Here is a 17,563-nt window from a genome sequence, read left to right on the forward strand (position 1 = left end):
CGAGGTTTTCTTTTTAAATATATGAAGAGTTTTTCTCATGGAGTAGATTCTGACTAATAACCTTTTAGTGCAAGGATAGTTAAATTTAACTAAGAGAGATTGCATTTAGGTATTAGGTGGCATTTTAATATGCTTGGATGCACTTTGAAAGCATCGTTTTTTCTTGTTACATTTTAAGAAAAGACATCAGTAGAACCTTCCCTGTACAATTATTTATGCACTTGAAGACAAGAAGCTGGACCAAAACTTTTTTTAAGGCTAATTTTGGTTTTTTAATTCAGTGAGCATTTTCCTGTGATTAGATGTTTCACAGAAGCCTGGCTTGGATAGGTAATGATTTTAATTGATCTTAATTATCTCAGATTTCAAGAGCTAAGCATTTCTATATGTGGCTTGGAAATATTTCCAATAAGCAATTATTTTAGGATCCCAAGAATCCTAAATTTCTAGAGCTGTATTCGTTTTCTATTGCTGTATAACCAATCACCACAAACATAGTGTTTAAAAAAAAAAAACCACTCATTTATTTTCTTATAGTCTGTAGGTCAGGGCTGGCAAGATGTGTCTGGATTCTCTGGTCAGGCTTTAGTCAAGTTGTCAGCTGCCTTCTCATCTGGAGCACAGGGTCCTTTCCAAGTTCCTTCCTGTTGTTGACAGATTTCAGTTCCTTGTAGTTAGAGGACTGACATCCCCATTTTCATGCTGTCTGCCAGGGCTGCTTTCAGCTCCTAGAGGGTCTCTCATGTTCTTGTCCCATGACCCCCTCCATCTCAACAACAGAGAACCTCCCTCTCACACTGCAAATCTCTCCAACTGCGCCTCTACTGCTACCAGCCAGAAAAAACTCTCTGTTTTTAAAGAGCTCATGTGATTAGGTTAGGCCCACCCAGATAATCTCCCATTTGATTAACCCAAGGCCAACTGATTAGTAATCTTAATTAAGTCTGCAAATATCCCTTCTGACATATAAAGTAACATAATCACAGAAATGATATCTCACAGTATTCGTAGGTTCTGCCCAGACTCAAGGGGAGGAGATTGTACAAGGTCAAGGATCATTGAAGGTCATCTTAGAATTTTGCCAGCTTTCAGGGCCCAGGGTACTACCAGGGCAAGTATAGGTTTCTGCAGCTCTCTGAATAGCCATCTCATAGTCTGTTCTCAAACCAACTTTCCTTCCAACTTCCCTATTCCATTAAGTATTATCCAGGTTTAGCATAAGTGCTATTAATTTTGCTTTCAAATATATTTTTTATTTATCCTCTGTATCATTATAACCATATCATTCATGCATTGCTGCAATTGTCTACATTCTACTGTTTGTCAATCTGTGCTTTAACTTCCCTCCAGGATTGAAGCCATCCTGCAAAACAATGATTTTGCTTGAGATATTTGCATAAACTCTAATAAAATTGTCAATTACTTGGCTAATTGCAACCAAATGGTTTTAAATTGATTACCCAAATAATTTCCTCATTTGTCTCTTCCTCTTTACTAGTAGAGATCCTGGGAGCAGAACACAAATTAGGCCCATATCTGAGTTTACAGAGAAAATATCTGAAACTATATTTACATCCAATTTTGCAATTTTCAAAGGAGTCGTGTTAAAGAAAGAAGTGTGCTCAACAGTGGTCCATCTTCAGTCTATATCCCATAAAACCTCTATGTACTATTTGGGGGTTTTGACCACAAATTCATTCCTGAAATTATCTTTCTCTCTTGCTTCTATAATATTGTTTTATTTTGGATTTCTTCATATATCGTGTCATATGTCTATGGCCTTGTCATCCTCCAGCCTTCTCTGGATATACAACAAAAAGAGGTGATCTTTAAGATGCTGTCCTTGATTTTCTCTGTTCTTTTTATTCCTTTTTCTTTTTTTTATCTGAAAAATCTTATTAATCTTCATGTCTTTAACAATTGCTTGTATTTGAATGAATCAAAATTCAGGGCCTGATCTTTCCTTGACCCAGGTTCCTATCTCCAGTTGACTATTGTTCATTCCTGTATAGATGTCCTACCAGCTCCTTAAACTCAACAAGGTGTTCAAAACAGGCTTCGTAATATCTCATTCCTAGTTTCTTTCATATTTCTCACTTCAGTTAGTGATGTCACAATCCTTTTAGTCACACAATCTAGAAACTTTGGAAACATCTGGCACTCTTCCCTAATACTTCACTACCACCCACTACCATTTCCATATTTTCTTTCAAATTTGTCTTTTGCCTGCAATATCCATTCCACTATGGCAATCTACTCATTTTTTAGGTTAATTTCATTAAATGTCCTAGCTACTTTTCATACCTGAATAAAAATAAATCAGATATTCCTGAAAACTTCCATAGCACCATGGTTTTTGCTTAACTTCGGGTTTGATTGTTTTGTATATATTGCCATCCTTTAGCTGGTGACAAGTTCCTTAAGGGCAGAGATCATTCCTATGTCCCTTCAATTTATGTCTGTGCCTTATATGCTCAATAAATGTTTCTTGAATTCTCTGTGCCCTTGCATGCATTACAATATGACTTTCTCTTTCAAAAAGCAGCAGTTTTTCAGTCTTGTACATTACCGGAAATTGCCTTTTCTACCAAGGAGCTATCTAAATTCTTAATAAAATTACACTTTTACATAGCTTCAAAATTCTCCAATGGGTTGACCAGACAAGGTGGATGATCTACTTTTAAATTGCCAATAATCTATCCTGAATTAAATCAAATTTATAAGTTGGTCCTCTGATCACTAGTGCCAACATGCTCTTTCCCGATTTTTGAGTGAGGTATTTTTTCTAGCTGGTCCTGAATTATTTATAAATAAATCAAAGATTCTTCACAGGTTCCCAAGAGAAAATAAATATATATCTGTGGTCATAAAGCTTTAGATGTTTTAAAAAATCTTTTCCATTAGAATTCAAGAATGAATCATGTCTCTTATGAAACCTAATATTAACTTTTTGATCTTCCATTGTGACATGACATTATTTCCTTTAAATATTTTTGCATAACTTTAGGGAATTTTTCTGTTCCTGGAGTCTACTTTGTAGTCTTCTTTCATAAAAGAAAAGTATTTTATGTTCATAATCTCTACTTTCCTAGCCATTATATCATGTCCCCAATGTCTTTGAAAAGATTCTTTCTTCCAGGGATACTTGTGGAGAGTTCTGAAAGCATTCTTCCCAATGGACAGTCTCCTGATGATACATCTTCTTCAAGAGATATTTTAAATGATACTGAAAATACACTTTTGGTCTTGGTTTGACTTATGTAAACATCTTGGCTGGCTTCAACAAAGTCACAAAATTTTACCCGAACCTTTATTTTTAACCCAGTATGTAAATTCATCCTATTTTTTAAATCAAATAAAGCATACTTTCGTCCTGCTCACCCCAGAAGATCCTGATTTTTCTTATTTTCTTAAAAAGCAAATTTAACAGGAAAAAAATGCAACATGGTATGTTTAACTTAAATTTTCTACTTTGCATTTTGAAAAGTCAAAAGTATGTTTGGAATATCATAGCTATTGTTTTATTTTCATTAAATAAACAATAATGGGTATAGTTCTTACTGGCATTATCTGTAGTTAATGAGCATTTATTTATACCCTTATCTTTATTACCACTTTCATTACTGAGCTTGTGGTAATATTTTATACCTGGGGTAACAATTAGTAGAGTATATCTCATATGCTTCATTCTACTGAATTGGTGAATTATTTAGTAATTACAAGGTAATTCACTAGGAAGAAAAATTGGGCTGGTGAGTTTGCTAAGAGACACAGAGGATTAACATGCCCATTAAGTCCATGCAACCTAAGTTTGCATTGCACAGGCCTCTTTCTTTGCTCTGTAAATACTGGAGGAAGTACCATGAGTTGCAGAAGTATCTGAACTTGGTGAAGGGTAAGGGATAAGTATTTCCTGCATCAGGTTAAATAGATTGATTTATTCATATGGTTTTTTAAATATCAACAGTGTGCTGGTCATTGATAATCAGTAATGAGTGACACAGCCCAAATCCTAAGGACTTTGCAGTCTACTAAGTACTTTTTCCTAGAACGTGTGTTTTATTCCACCCCTAAAACTATGAAACACAAAGAAACTAAAATGATTTCTCCTGACCAAGACTAACTCTGCTCTGTTTCAATAAGCTACTTTTAAGAACCTCTGAGTAAACTAACATCACTCAAACATAGGTAGAAGAATTCAAGCCACTAAAAGAAATGTGGTCATTTCATTTCCACCTCTTATATCAAGATTGCCAGTGGCCAGGGCTCCACATAAAGTTGCAATGGTTGGACACTGCAGAACTCCAAGGGACATTGTTTACATAGATTAGGATGCCAGGACACTGTCCACGTAAATTACAATCTGTGTGGCCAAATGGCCCAACCCAGAGGTGCCTTTTTCAGCCACCTCTTTCATGCCCTTTCAGGAACAAGAGTTACCGAGTTCCTTCTTCATTCCAATTTGCTCAGTGTTTTTTGAGCTCCTGCTATGTTCAGAGCACTTTCCTTCATGTAATAAGAGACATATAAATAACACATAAATGTATACTTTAATGGACAACATTAGAGTCTAATAATTTCCTTTATAGACTACAGATCCCAATGGAGCCACAAATAAGACAAGTTAATAACTGCATCTTCTTTCTCAGGGATCCTATCTTAACAAGTGTGTTCAGGTTGGCCAAGAACTGACTGTGACATTTACTTAATGAAAGCCACATGGAGAAGCTGTGCTCCCTCCCTAGGTCACTTAGCAAACATCACCTTTGTGTTCCCTTGGTGATTCCTGATCCCAAGAGTGGGAAACTGGAAGGACACTAAAACCATTTCCTTACAGACTTCTAAGGAGCAATCTTGACTTCATCAGCTAGGCTACAGTGCTGAGTAAACTCACGAATTTCAGGATGAACTGGCTTGAGGACCCAAGTGGTGATTGTTTTACTAACAGAGTTGCAATGGCAACATTGATCATTAAAACAAGCAAAACGGAAAGTGTCAGCATTCTCTCATGGCCATCTGTGACTTCTCTGTGCTGGTAGTTGGTATTCAGAATGGAACTGGATGCTTGAACTGGCTCTCAGTTCTGCAATGAAAAGTGAAGGAAAGCATTCTTCTGTTTATGCCTGCTTGTTGTATTTTTCCCTCTAAACCACATGGTGAGAAATTATGATATTAAATCATTTAAAATTCTATTGCCATGCCACATTTCATTTCATGTATTTCGTACTTTGAAATATGAGACTATATCTAACTTAATTGTGAGATTAAATTTGCTATCTTGATCCATGCATTCATTCTTTTTTGTAGTGATAACATTAAACCTTTCATTTTTAATAAGATTTGCAGATTTTTATATTGCTATGAGAAATCATGAAACACAATCTGACTTGTTTTGATTGAGTTCCGAAATTTTAACATAAAAATTATAGAAAGAAATTAAAGTGATTTTTTCTTCCTGTAACCATCACAGTAATTGTGCAGCAAGATCAGAAAGGAATATGATATTCATGCCTGGAATCAAAGATTATAAACATTTTAGAACATGAATAATGGCTAATATATTAAAACACATAAAAGCATATTTATTATGTTGAATCACATGAAATTGCTATTTTTAGTAGGATAAAACATGGTCAAATTTTGGCAATTTTGTTTGGTTCAACATATATTCTTTTAGTTAGGAGATTCTGTACATTTACGCTGCCTGGTTTAATCAAAATGAAATTGTGTGATAATTAACACTGAGTTAGCCCTCTGTGGATAATCGAAGGCTAATGCCAGTTCTTTTCTCTCTTGATTTAATTCCTGATTTCAGGCTATTTAACTATGCAATAAGTCTATCTTAAAGTGGTTATGATTGGAAGAAGAAAAGCAATATTAACTAATTTAATTACTTAAAATAGAAGTTCAGTATTTTTTAAAATCCAGAAATTAGTGTGAAAGAGTGGTTTAGACTATGAATTAAACCAAATTGGGGGATTATCTTGATTCATTTATATGTACTACTCTGTTTCCAGTCAACATACACAATAGACATTTGGGTAGGCTATAAAGTATGCTCCCAGATGAGATCCAGATGATATTAAAATTTTTAGCATGGGCTTCCCTGGTGGCACAGTGGTTGAGAGTCCGCCTGCCGATGCAGGGGACATGGGTTCGTGCCCCAGTCTGGGAAGATCCCACATGCCGCAGAGCGGCTAGGCCCGTGAGCCATGGCCGTTGAGCCTGCGTGTCCGGAGCCTGTGCTCTGTAACGGGAGAGGCCACAACAGTGAGAGGCCCACATACCAGAAAAAAAAAAAAAAAATTTTTAGCATATCTGAAGATTTTTAGCAAAAGAGAGAAAGTGGTTTACTACAGGGCAAGTCCTTGCTCAGAGTCAGTTCTCATGGTAGTTCTGTCCCTGGCAGTCTGTGTTACATGAGTGAGTCCCCTAACCTTTCTGGAAACATTTCATTTTTTCACTTTACAGACAACTCATAGTGCACATATAAATTCACACTTCTTAGCAACTCTGTGGTTCCCAGGAGCCCAGCCCAGAGATTGGGAAGCAGTGAATTAAAAAAGCTCTGTTAACCTTTCTTGGTCTCACATTCTAATTCCTATTAATCTAAGAGGAATTAGCAACAATTGAGGAAAAGCAAACAAACTGGAAATCTGAAAACAGGGAAGTGAGACTAACCACTCGAGCTGATAATTATGTATGAGTTCTTTCCCTTTGAGTGGTGGCCAGAAACTAGAGACAGTAGAACTGATGAGCCAGGATGTCCTGCTGGTGCTGGCTGCATATTGAAAGGAAATAATCCAGATAATTGTTTAATTGGATGCTATTTAAAAAGAGAAGCTGAAACTCCCAAGAATTGTGATCCAGAGTAAACATCTTTTCAACCATACTGGTTAAATAAAAACCCAAGGGTGCTGCATTGATGGTTAGCATCCCTGAGGGTCCATTTTCACTGCCATGAAAATATCCCTTTTAACTGTTTCCTGTCAGTCCTTATCAGAGTCTCTGTGAGTTTTACTTTTCAATATTAAGTACTCCTGGATGATAATTTTCCAACATTATACTTATAATAAAAATGGAAAATAAGTGAAATCTTAGCTACAGACCTAGTAACAAGAGTGTAAAATCAAGTGCTTCCTATGAGAGACAATACGTACAATGGTTGTGACACATATTGTCATGAGTCAGCCTAGGTTTGAATCATCTTATATCTTACGTAACATATAAAGTCTTTAACTCAGGTCCAGTTATTTGAACTTTCTGTGACTCAGTTTCTGCACTTGTAAATTGGAGGTAGTGACAAGCATTATACTATTTTGTGTAAAGCTCTTATACCAGACCCTGACACATTACAAGTGGCATATGACTGTAACAGTAATTTGTAATTGAGTCATGGCTCTTTTAAACTGGTGTTTCAACTGAATTATCATAGCATGGTAAAGTCTATCAATTTTACAAGATGTGGCTCAGAAAAACAAGCCACAAGAAATACATTTGCTTCCATATCTATATCTAGATAAGGCATTGAATATAATTTTGGAGGTGGAATGACCAATTAATGTATTTTGGTCCCCCTTTTCCTTTTCTTTTTTCCATTCTCTTGACTTATTTTTATAGCTTTCTCTGAGCTATATGCATTCATATTTAATGATTGCCATTTTTATTCTTTTTTTAGTATTAAATATTAAATATAGGGCAGAATACCTCCTTTAATTTCTCTTTAGAGTAATAAAATATTACCAGTAACTTTTTCTTAAGATCTGTAGCAATACTCTTTGTCAAAACAGAAGTACTTAATAAAGCCAGGAAAACACCTATGAAAAGGTCTTAGGAAGAGTATTATTATACATTGGATAAATGAAATGTATCAAATAAACATCTAAGACATGAATTGGTGCAGATTTGATCTCAGGAAGCTCTTATACAACAGGCTTTATGATAAATTCTAATTACCAAAGAGTTTTAATGATTAATTTTAATGACTTTATTCACAATGAAATTGTTAGAATGAATAAGAATAACTCCTTTGAACAGATATGTGGTTGCCAAGGGAGAGGGGGTAAGGCAGAGATGAATTGGGAGTTTGGGATTAGCAGATGCAAACAGTTATATATAAAATGGTTAAACAACAAGATCCTACTGAATAGCCCAAGGAACTATATTCAATGCCCTGTGATAAACCATAATGGAAAAGGATATGAAAATGAATGTATATATATGGATAACTAAATCACTTTGCTGTACAGCAGAAATTAATGCAACATTGTAAATCAACTATTCTTCAATAAAATAAATTAAAAAAAAGAATAACTCCTTTATAAATCTTGTAATAGATGAGGTTTGTGATTGCTCAACAAACACTTATTCCAAAATCTCAGATTTTGTCACCTAAAAATATTCCTCTGCATTAGTATTTAATTTTACAGTATCAGTTTACATATTTAGACCAACAAAGTAACATTAGAGTATGAATTCCAATGTAATCATCTGTCTTCACAAAAAGAAGTTTCCAGGTAGCTCTTGGGGAAAATGCAGGGATGATATTAAAAATAATAACCTGTTGGGACTTCCCTGACATTCCAGTGGTTAAGACTTTGCCTTCCAATGCAGGGGGCATGGGTTCATTTTTTCCTGGTTGGGGAACTAAGATCCCACATGCCTTGGGGCCAAAAAACCAAAACATAAAAAAAACAGAAGCAATATTGTAACAAATTTAATAAAGACTTTAAAAATGGTCCACATCAAAAAAATCAAAAGTAACAAAAAAGAAATAACCTGTCAAACACAGGCTTGAACCAATAGGATGGATGCTGGCCACAGAGTTGGAGTGAGGTGCTGGAGTACCCATGTTTCACCAAGACTTCACCCTGTAGTGCTGGCTAACAGGAAGGTGTGGGGCCTTGTGAAGGAAGCTGGGGAGGAAAAGAAGGGGGAGCTTGAGAGAATTGGGATCCCAACCATTTACCAACCTGTACGGTCATACAGTACATCCTGAAGAATTATGTATATTCATAGCATCCTTGTGAAACACACATATGAAAAGCCAAGAGTGATGAGGAAGTACCCTTATTACCAAAAGGAGATTCAAAGAATAGTCAATATTTATCTGTTCTTCATGGAAGTTGTTATATTCCTTGTTGACAAAAGAAATTGTGGTAATTGCATTCAAATTTCCTTGAAGTTTCTCAAACTCAAAAAGACAAAAACAAATGAATCAACTTAACCTAGAGAAAATTTTGTTTAAAATTCCAATATTCTTATGTTCGACTATATAATATTTGCAATTTCTTTCTATTGTATTTTAATAATTATTTCGGATTTCTCCCATGCTCATTTAATCCATTTGAATTTCTGGAAATGCTCGAAGATATTCTAAACAGTAGCAAAGATAATTTTTAATTTATGTTTTGGAGATCATGAGTCAAATTCTTTTGAGAGTCTGCAATTTTAATAAAATAAGTAAATTTAAAAAATTTTTATTTTCCAAAATTAAAAAAAAAAAGTATCTTTTCTATTCATGGGGGAAAAATCTAAAGAGGAGTTCATTATACTTATTTTATCAGAGTATAACTTGTTCCAAATAAAAAGTTGTGAAAAGGAAAACCAAAATTTCAGTTTAGAAATTTGTATTCTGTTCAGTTGTTAAGAGAATTCCAGGATGATTCATATTATTCCATTTTTCTTTTCTCTTATTTATTTATTCCTTTACATTAAAATTATTTTCAAAATACTTGTTGTTATTTTCCTTTTTATAATTCAAAACAGTCTCTATATACAAATATAGCTCTGAAAGCAGAGGCTTTACAACATTATGGACAATTCTCTGGCAGACTGAATTTTCACTGCCCAGATTTCAAATTTACTTTGAATGTCAATATTAAAGACTAATTTAAATATTTTTTGATTTCTATAAAAAGCTTAATTGATAATTGTTACAATTTCAACAAACATTCTTTGAACTCCATCTGCATATAATTATGTAAGATTTTACAGGAGCTACAAAAATAAGTAAGAGAAAAATCTCAGGCCCCTAGTATCTTATAATGATGGATGGAGGATTAGACATGGTGTGACCTGGGCAGGTCACTAGGCCACAAGATATCTATGATATGAGTACCATGAGAAGAAGAGGCTATACAGTTGGCACGTAGAGGTAGTTCCTCTACAGAGCTCATCAGGCTAGGGAATAATGAAGGGACCAGTCTATCTTCCCTCTCTTCTGTAGAATAACATGGAATCCAAAGACTTCCTTACCCATCTGCCTTATGTTCCTACATACGTTTGTTCACCACCCTCAGTAAAACAATGTACGTGTAATGAGAGTTACAACCAATGGTCTCTTTGGGACATATATTGCACTAACCAAGATTATTTGTAATATTTTATTGTTAACTATTTGTTCTATAACCATTACCTTATTGCCCTTTAGGGAAAATCTTGGAAGAGATGCTGTCATACCTTTTTCTAATTGCTTTTGAAAGAAAGCTCTTAATTTGCTTCTTTTTTCATCTTCCTTTGGTGACTATGCCTTAGGATAGGTACTTGGCAAGGGGTAGACTTTTAATACAGCGGATCATATGCACTCTGCACTGTTTATATTATTACATCTAATGTTTTTTACTGAGTGTCTTGTTCCTTTCAGGACGGTTCTTTTCACTCTGACATCTGTGGTTGTACTTGTCATTACAACTGACTGGATCAGCTGGGACAAGCTGAATCGGGGATTTTTGCCCAGTGATGAAGTTTCCAGAGCCTTCCTGGCTTCTTTCATCTTGGTCTTTGACCTCCTTATTGTAATGCAGGTAAGTGACTGTATTTTCCCCCTCTCGCTGAAGCCACTCCATGCTTTGTTCTCAGTAAACAAACACTATACAGTGAAAGGCTCCATAAAGCTAGAGAAATGCATAGTTTACAGTTGCTATAAATGGAGCCTTCTCTGATCATATTTTCAGCAATTTTACTGAGAGGATAAACCAACTGGGCTTTTATGAGAAGGGCACCAAAAAGTCATTGTATGACCATTGAAAGGTGGCCCCTGGAAACCATACAGAATGGTTGTGGTATTTTTGCCAAAGCTTCAGGGAAAAAAACAAAACAAAGCAAAACAAAAAAACGCCTGCCATTTAGTAAATGGAAAGCTGCAGAGATGAGGATGATATAAGCCAACAAAGCAGGGATAAGCAATTGCCAAAGCAACTTAGGGTTTTAGAGCAGTTGAAATGGAATAATATAAAAATGCTTTTTCTGCTTATGGAAATTATCACTTTCTTTCAGTATTCACCAGAGATCATTCCATTTTCATGTAAACAATATTTCTGCCCTGCTCAGCAACAGATTCTTTGTACAATGGCATCGTGCTTATCAGTGCTACTCGTGTAATCTTCTGGTGTGAATGCTTTGGGGTCTCAGGGGTGTTCCTTTGAATCGGAAAGAGACATTAACTATTACTTAGCACTTTATCTTGTTCATTAAATACCCATCCATTTGCTAGACATTTTCTTATTACTTTCATAAGGCAATTTTGTGTTTTCCTCTCCAGAGCCATTGTAAGTGACCAGAACAAAGGCTCCATTGCTGAAGGGAAAGTAAACTTCATTGTGTTCTGAATTTATGTGAGATTTCACAGGATAGCAGATTGGTTTTCTCATTGCTATAGGCAAAGAGAGGCCTTTATAAGAGATTAAGTGTTTTAGTGTTAGTGTTTAAAAAGAGAGTAACAATCTGGCGTGTTTTTGTTTTGTTTTGGTTTTTGGGTTTCTTTGGTATATAACATAGCTGAGGTGTGAGAGGCTCAAGATGGTTCCTAGAGTATATTATTATTTTAATAGATGATGATTTAAAATACATTATTGTTTTTAAAAATTAAATGAAATTGAATTCTTTGTCTCGTCTAAAAATTGATGTATTTCTTTTTTATTTCCCATGGGATAGTTTAGCATAGTGAAGAAAGCCCTGGACTTTGAGTAAGGAAGCATTGGCAAGGTTCCATATCTGTCTCTCACTTGCTATAGGACCTCCTCTGGATATTTATAAAATTGAATTTATAGCACTTATGCAGTAATGTCATGCATTACTTTTTAAAGGCTATTTTATCTTTATTAATCTAATACTCCTCCTAACTGACATACTATTATATGTAAAATATCTGCTTTGGCCAGGTGGCCTACTGGTACCTCATTGAACCCATCTTAAAGTCAAAGGTACCAGTAGCCAAGTAGACCATTATCTTTTTTTTTTTTTTTTTTTTTTTTTTGCGGTACGCGGGCCTCACTGCTGTGACTTCTCCTGTGGCGGAGTACAGGCTCCAGACACACAGGCTCAGAGGCCATGGTTCATGGGCCCAGCCACTCCATGGCATGTGGGATCTTCCCGGACCGGGGCACGAACCCGTGTCCCCAGCATCGGCAGGTGGACTCCCAACCACTGCGCCACCAGGGAAGCCCTATCTTTTAATTTGTTTAAATTTATACATGTGAAAAAATAATTGTATATGTGAGAGCATAAATTTCCAGATTTCCTACTACCGTCCACAGTCTTTTACCCTCTTTATATAGTTTTAATTATTCTTGCAATAGGTTCACTAAAATCAGGGACTTGAAGTGAGAAAATGTAACATTAAAATTTGCAGATATTAGGGACTCACTCAAAAATTACTTCATAAAGAGAGATGGAAGGAAGGATAGTCAGGATTTATGCAGGCAGAGTCAGCAGGATTTAGAAGGGAAAGTCATTCTAGATGAAGGAAATGGCATGAAAATGTGGAGTCAGTAAAGTACTGAAGTGTGTACAGAGTGGCCAGAGCACCAATTGACTGAAGATGGAGGGCCCCTGCTGAGGAATATATCAGTTTGGACCATTTTGGCTACAAGTAACAATAACCCTGCCAAGCCAGCTTAATCGAAGAAGGAAATATATTACTGCATTATAAGGATGCCCTGCAGAATTAAAGAGGAGGGATGCAGTAGCATTTTAGGGACACATGAAAGCAGAGACTAAAGTGTAACAGGGAACCCAGTCCTAGCTCTTATTTCTCCATCTGTCATCTTTTTTCTTTCACTTCTGCTTTCTTTTTCTCTCTTACTGTAAAGCAGCTTTTTCAGCTTTTCAGTTCACATAGAAGGAGATGGTCACAGCCAACACCTCAGAGGGAGACTACTCTTGGCTGTCGGGTCTAATTCTGGATTCCAGGGAAGGAATAGCAGGGACTGGATTGTCCTGCAGCCATCTGTGAACTGACTGGGGGTGAAGCAGTCCCAGAGAAAAAGGGGGAGAGGTTGGGCCTCAAAAACCAAATTAATACAAGGAGGAGTTGAAAATGGGGCCCCCAGAGTAGGTCTCTCTCCCCCAACACCTGGTCAGCCAGCCAGACCTATCGATTCATCGTTTGTTACGTCTCTTGTAGCCATACCTTTCCTGCTCATTTCTCTGCCACCGTTCCAGTCCTGGCTCTCCTCTATACTATTGTAAAATAAGTTCCAGTGAAACCTTCTGCCTCCAGATGTCCCCTTGTCCCACACGCCCTATACAGCTCACCTTCCTAAGCTTCCAAGCTGAAATGCCATGTTGCATATGTCACTTTTCAACCAAATATATTGTCAGTGACTCCCATTGTCCGAGAATGAAGTCCAGACTCTAGGAGCTCTCTCTCAGGGCTCTCCACGGTCTGCCCTTGGCTGTGTTTTCTCCCATATCTTCTGTGCTCTGGTTTTACCCAGCCCTGAGGGCTGTTGCTTGGCCCCAACCACAGCATATGCTTATTCCAGGATGTCTGTGAGCCTCTGTTTCCTCCTCCGGTTGTATCTCTCTCCTGCTCTGCTCATTTAGACTTTACCATTGAAGACCCTTCCAATGCCCTCAGTAAAGCCAGGGGATGAATTCCTCCTTGCAAGTCCTGCAGCACACTTTACCTGAACTGCAGATCAGCATTTCACCTTTTCCTGCTCTACAGAGCAGAAACCATAGCTTATAATGATATATCCCTGGAGCCTGTCTAGCACAGAGCCTTACATAGGCGGCAATAGGCCCAGAGTAATAACTGCTCGATGAGGATAAAGAAGTGGCATTTCAGCACTGAGTCTCATGCAAACTCTGTCCCCTTCTGGGAGCATCACTGTTGAAGTGCAAGGAACTAGTGCATGTGGTGAGAGAGTGAATTTAAGGAAACAGCCCCAGAAACCATATATAGTCAAGCTTTTTAAAAATATCTAATACAAATGTCCTAACAAGTCCATAACCAACTAAACCCTGATCTAATCCACTTTATATTCACATATTTTAGACAAAAGAGCAATAGAAAAGTAGCAAAATTGGTGGAAATGGAGGCAGTAGTTTTACTGAAAGGTTTTCCCTCATTAGAATTAAGTGATTTAAAAGCAATAGACCCTAGGCTTTTCTAATGGTAGGAAAATTCAACTTATATGATTGAAAGAGATTTTAATATTTGGTTAAAAAAAAAAAAAAGAAAAGAAACCATTAGAATATGATACTACTGCTGTGAAGATTTTATTTTAACAAAATTAGTAGGCCAATTCTGAATACTTGTAGAGAAAGTGCAATTATTTATTTTTTGAATATTTTAAATAGAATTTTTGTTTATTGTGAAAACTATTTGTTGTATCACATATTTCTGTAGTTTTAGGAAATTCACTAGAACTAAGGCATAAACAGTTGCCAGTAAAGTATAACATGACTCATATAAGTCACACATTATTACAGAACATAAGAGGTAAATTGCAAAGAACAATTCCCTCTGAGGAAATCTTATCTCAAATTCATTTAGTATTTATAATTACATCACTTAACTTTTATATACTCCTTTAATTCCTTACATAAGTATTTAATTTGCAGTTCTATCCCACCTACTCATCTTTTCTGGTAGATTGAAGAAAAGATATACCTAAGACATATAAGAATTAAAAATACAACATGTTATAGAGTAAGCAAAGAACAAAAATGTGTCTTGGGAGTTCACCAAAAAAAAAGAGAGAGAGAGCAGTGTAGACGTGTAGCCAACATAGTAAGGGAAAACTTCAGAGAAGAGATTAGATTAGAAGGACAGGCAGCTAGAATTTGAAAAGGCAGAGCAATGAACAAGAAAAATTTTCTAGCTGGGAGTAGTATCATAATCATCAAGGTAAGAATCAGTTTTGTTCCATTAAGTTCAGAAAATGTAGACAGATTCATTTCTAGTGTGCACTGCACCCGGTGCTGGAGACGGGGGACAGGGGGAAGGGAGATCAAAGATCAGTGACACACCGCACAGGAGTTTGTAGCTGCAGAGAGGAATTCACAGTTTAATAGAATAAATAGGAGTAGAAAAGTAGAGACATTTGAGAAAGACTATCTTTATTTAGATGAATGGTTCAGGTAGAAAGTAAAAATTCCTACCTCGCACTTTTAAATTCAACTAACCCACGCTGCCAGCATCTATTTGCTGATATGAAGGCTTTAGAAGAAGGAAGTCTCTCTTCATAAGCTAAAGAACATTCTGGGTTTTTTACTAGACAAAAAGAGAGAGAGTGAGAGAGGGAAGAGAGAGGAGGAGATGGAGTAGGAGAGGTGAGAAGCCAGAAAGATGGATACAGGCAGGAACGAGTGCAGGAGCCAGGGTGTGTGGGGGAGGTGGCAGGATTAGGCAGTGGTGATGACCACGGAGGCTGATGAAGTTATATCTAGGGACAAGTTTCTCATAAATGCTTTACATAACTGGACTCTGGCAGATTGGTGTAAGGAGATTAAAAAACTCTTCAGTTTCACGACTGGACCAGTGTAGCCTAGCATCAAGATAGCATCTGCTGAACAAAGTGCCCAGGAGGTGGATACAGTTGTGAGCTAAATTGCTAGAGTTTATAGGTAACTATGGGAAGGTTTTGCACATATATATGTATCCTTGAACCTTTCTTTTCTTTAACAGCCTCTCCCCTAGAAAGCTTCTCGCATCATCTTGTGTGTGTATCTTGGATTTATGTATATAAATAGATACATAATTTAGATAAAATACACATCATATATGTAATAGCTTTATGTGCTTCAAGGTGATGAGAGAAATCTTTTAGAAGAGAGGCTTTTAAAGAGAAGAAAAAAGATTCAAGGATCATATTTTGGTGAATATATGTGTGAAAACACTGTTGATACATCTTTTCAATACTTCTCTTTCTTGTAATTTATCTATATACCTGCCTATTATCTTTGTACCTACATACCTACCTTCCCCCTGTAACATGTGAGCTCAAGGAGAGGAAATGTATGTTTTCATTCCCACATGAGATTTTTCAAGAAGTAAAATGTTTACCAACAGCAAGAGAATGAACCATCAATACTATTAGATTAGGTCATATCCACTGAAGTATGATCCCACAGTAATTAAATATCCAAATAAAAATTTGAATAAAATGCTCAGTTAAGTGTTAAAAAGGACTCTTTGGACTAGTTGGAAAGCACGTAGAGAGAAGTGATATTTCCTGAAAAGTCCTGAAAATATTTCAGTGCATTAATTCTTAATGCACTGAAAAAATAATTATGAAAATTACATTCAACAAACATCTCACTGTGTAACATCTAAAAATCTAATTTTTTTTTTCTGTTTTGTGCATCATTCTTAGAAGCAGATTGACTAGTTAAAAAAAAATAGACATTATGCCTCTTGGTAGACTTTAAAACTCTGTTGACCTGACTTTAGTAGGACACTTCTTTTGAGGTCATAATTTTTGAAAGTGGAATCAGTTCCTTTAGAACATAGGGCAGAGTAACAAGTGTGAAACTATTTTAATTAAAGAGCCATAGTGTTTTGACAAGTGGTCATATATTTTTAGGATAAGTTATTTCAACTGTTTCTCTTACAGGTTACTTAGAAAGGGTTGTTTAAATGTCTGTCCACCAGTTTTAACATATTCTTCAGCTTTGGGAATACTTTATATAGCTTTCTTCAAAGTATTTAAAGTTCCTATTCACATTTATTTTTCATCTTTATTTTTCTTATGCAAGGTCTACACTCCTATTTGAAAATGCAGTAATGGTAATTTCTGTTATGGGTCCCACATGATGACATGGAATAAGGGTTAATCCTTTAAATAGTTCCTAGATTAACCATAAACACCTGTTCTCTTCATGATATGTGTCTAAGAGGTTGAATCGCAACTTTATTTACTGTCACCGTTTCGTGCTTCTGACATCATTGTTGGTCCAGTGGGTAGACAGACTGTTATATATTTTTATATATACACATATAAATCAATATATTTATTAGTGGTCCCAGAAACTGGTCTCCACATAGCAGACAGACTTACCATGGTAAGTCATGTTCACGCAGCCTGACGGAGGCCAGCCAAGTGCGCAGGAGATGCCAGAGAACAGACCTTGGCAGGTGACCCAAGGTATCAGGAACATTTGGCAGAAGGTAATAAGTGAGCTGGAAGCATTGGGGTTATCAGGCAAAATAAAATTTAGCATCCAATCATGGGTACTGGTGTGACAAATACACTCACTCGAAAATGAAACTAATAGTCTGCTTAGCATATGAAATAGATCACAATTTTGAAACAGGCAGTAAGTTCTATGAGGG

The 17,563-nt window shown here is 36.2% G+C and overlaps 1 protein-coding gene across 1 annotated transcript in view; it reads left to right on the top strand.

Moving 5' to 3' along the window:
- Nucleotides 1-17,563, top strand: part of LOC103091474 (transmembrane protein 117) — a 259,945-nt gene that overhangs the window by 149,533 nt on the left and 92,849 nt on the right. Inside the window, exon 3 of the mRNA XM_007454519.1 lies at nucleotides 10,646-10,805. Within this exon, the coding sequence (XP_007454581.1) occupies nucleotides 10,646-10,805 (160 nt within the window). The remainder of the gene's footprint in view (nucleotides 1-10,645; nucleotides 10,806-17,563) is intronic.

Source organism: Lipotes vexillifer, unplaced genomic scaffold (assembly GCF_000442215.2).
Source record: "Lipotes vexillifer unplaced genomic scaffold, Lipotes_vexillifer_v1.1 scaffold1506, whole genome shotgun sequence".
Taxonomy (NCBI): Eukaryota; Metazoa; Chordata; class Mammalia; order Artiodactyla; family Lipotidae; genus Lipotes; species Lipotes vexillifer.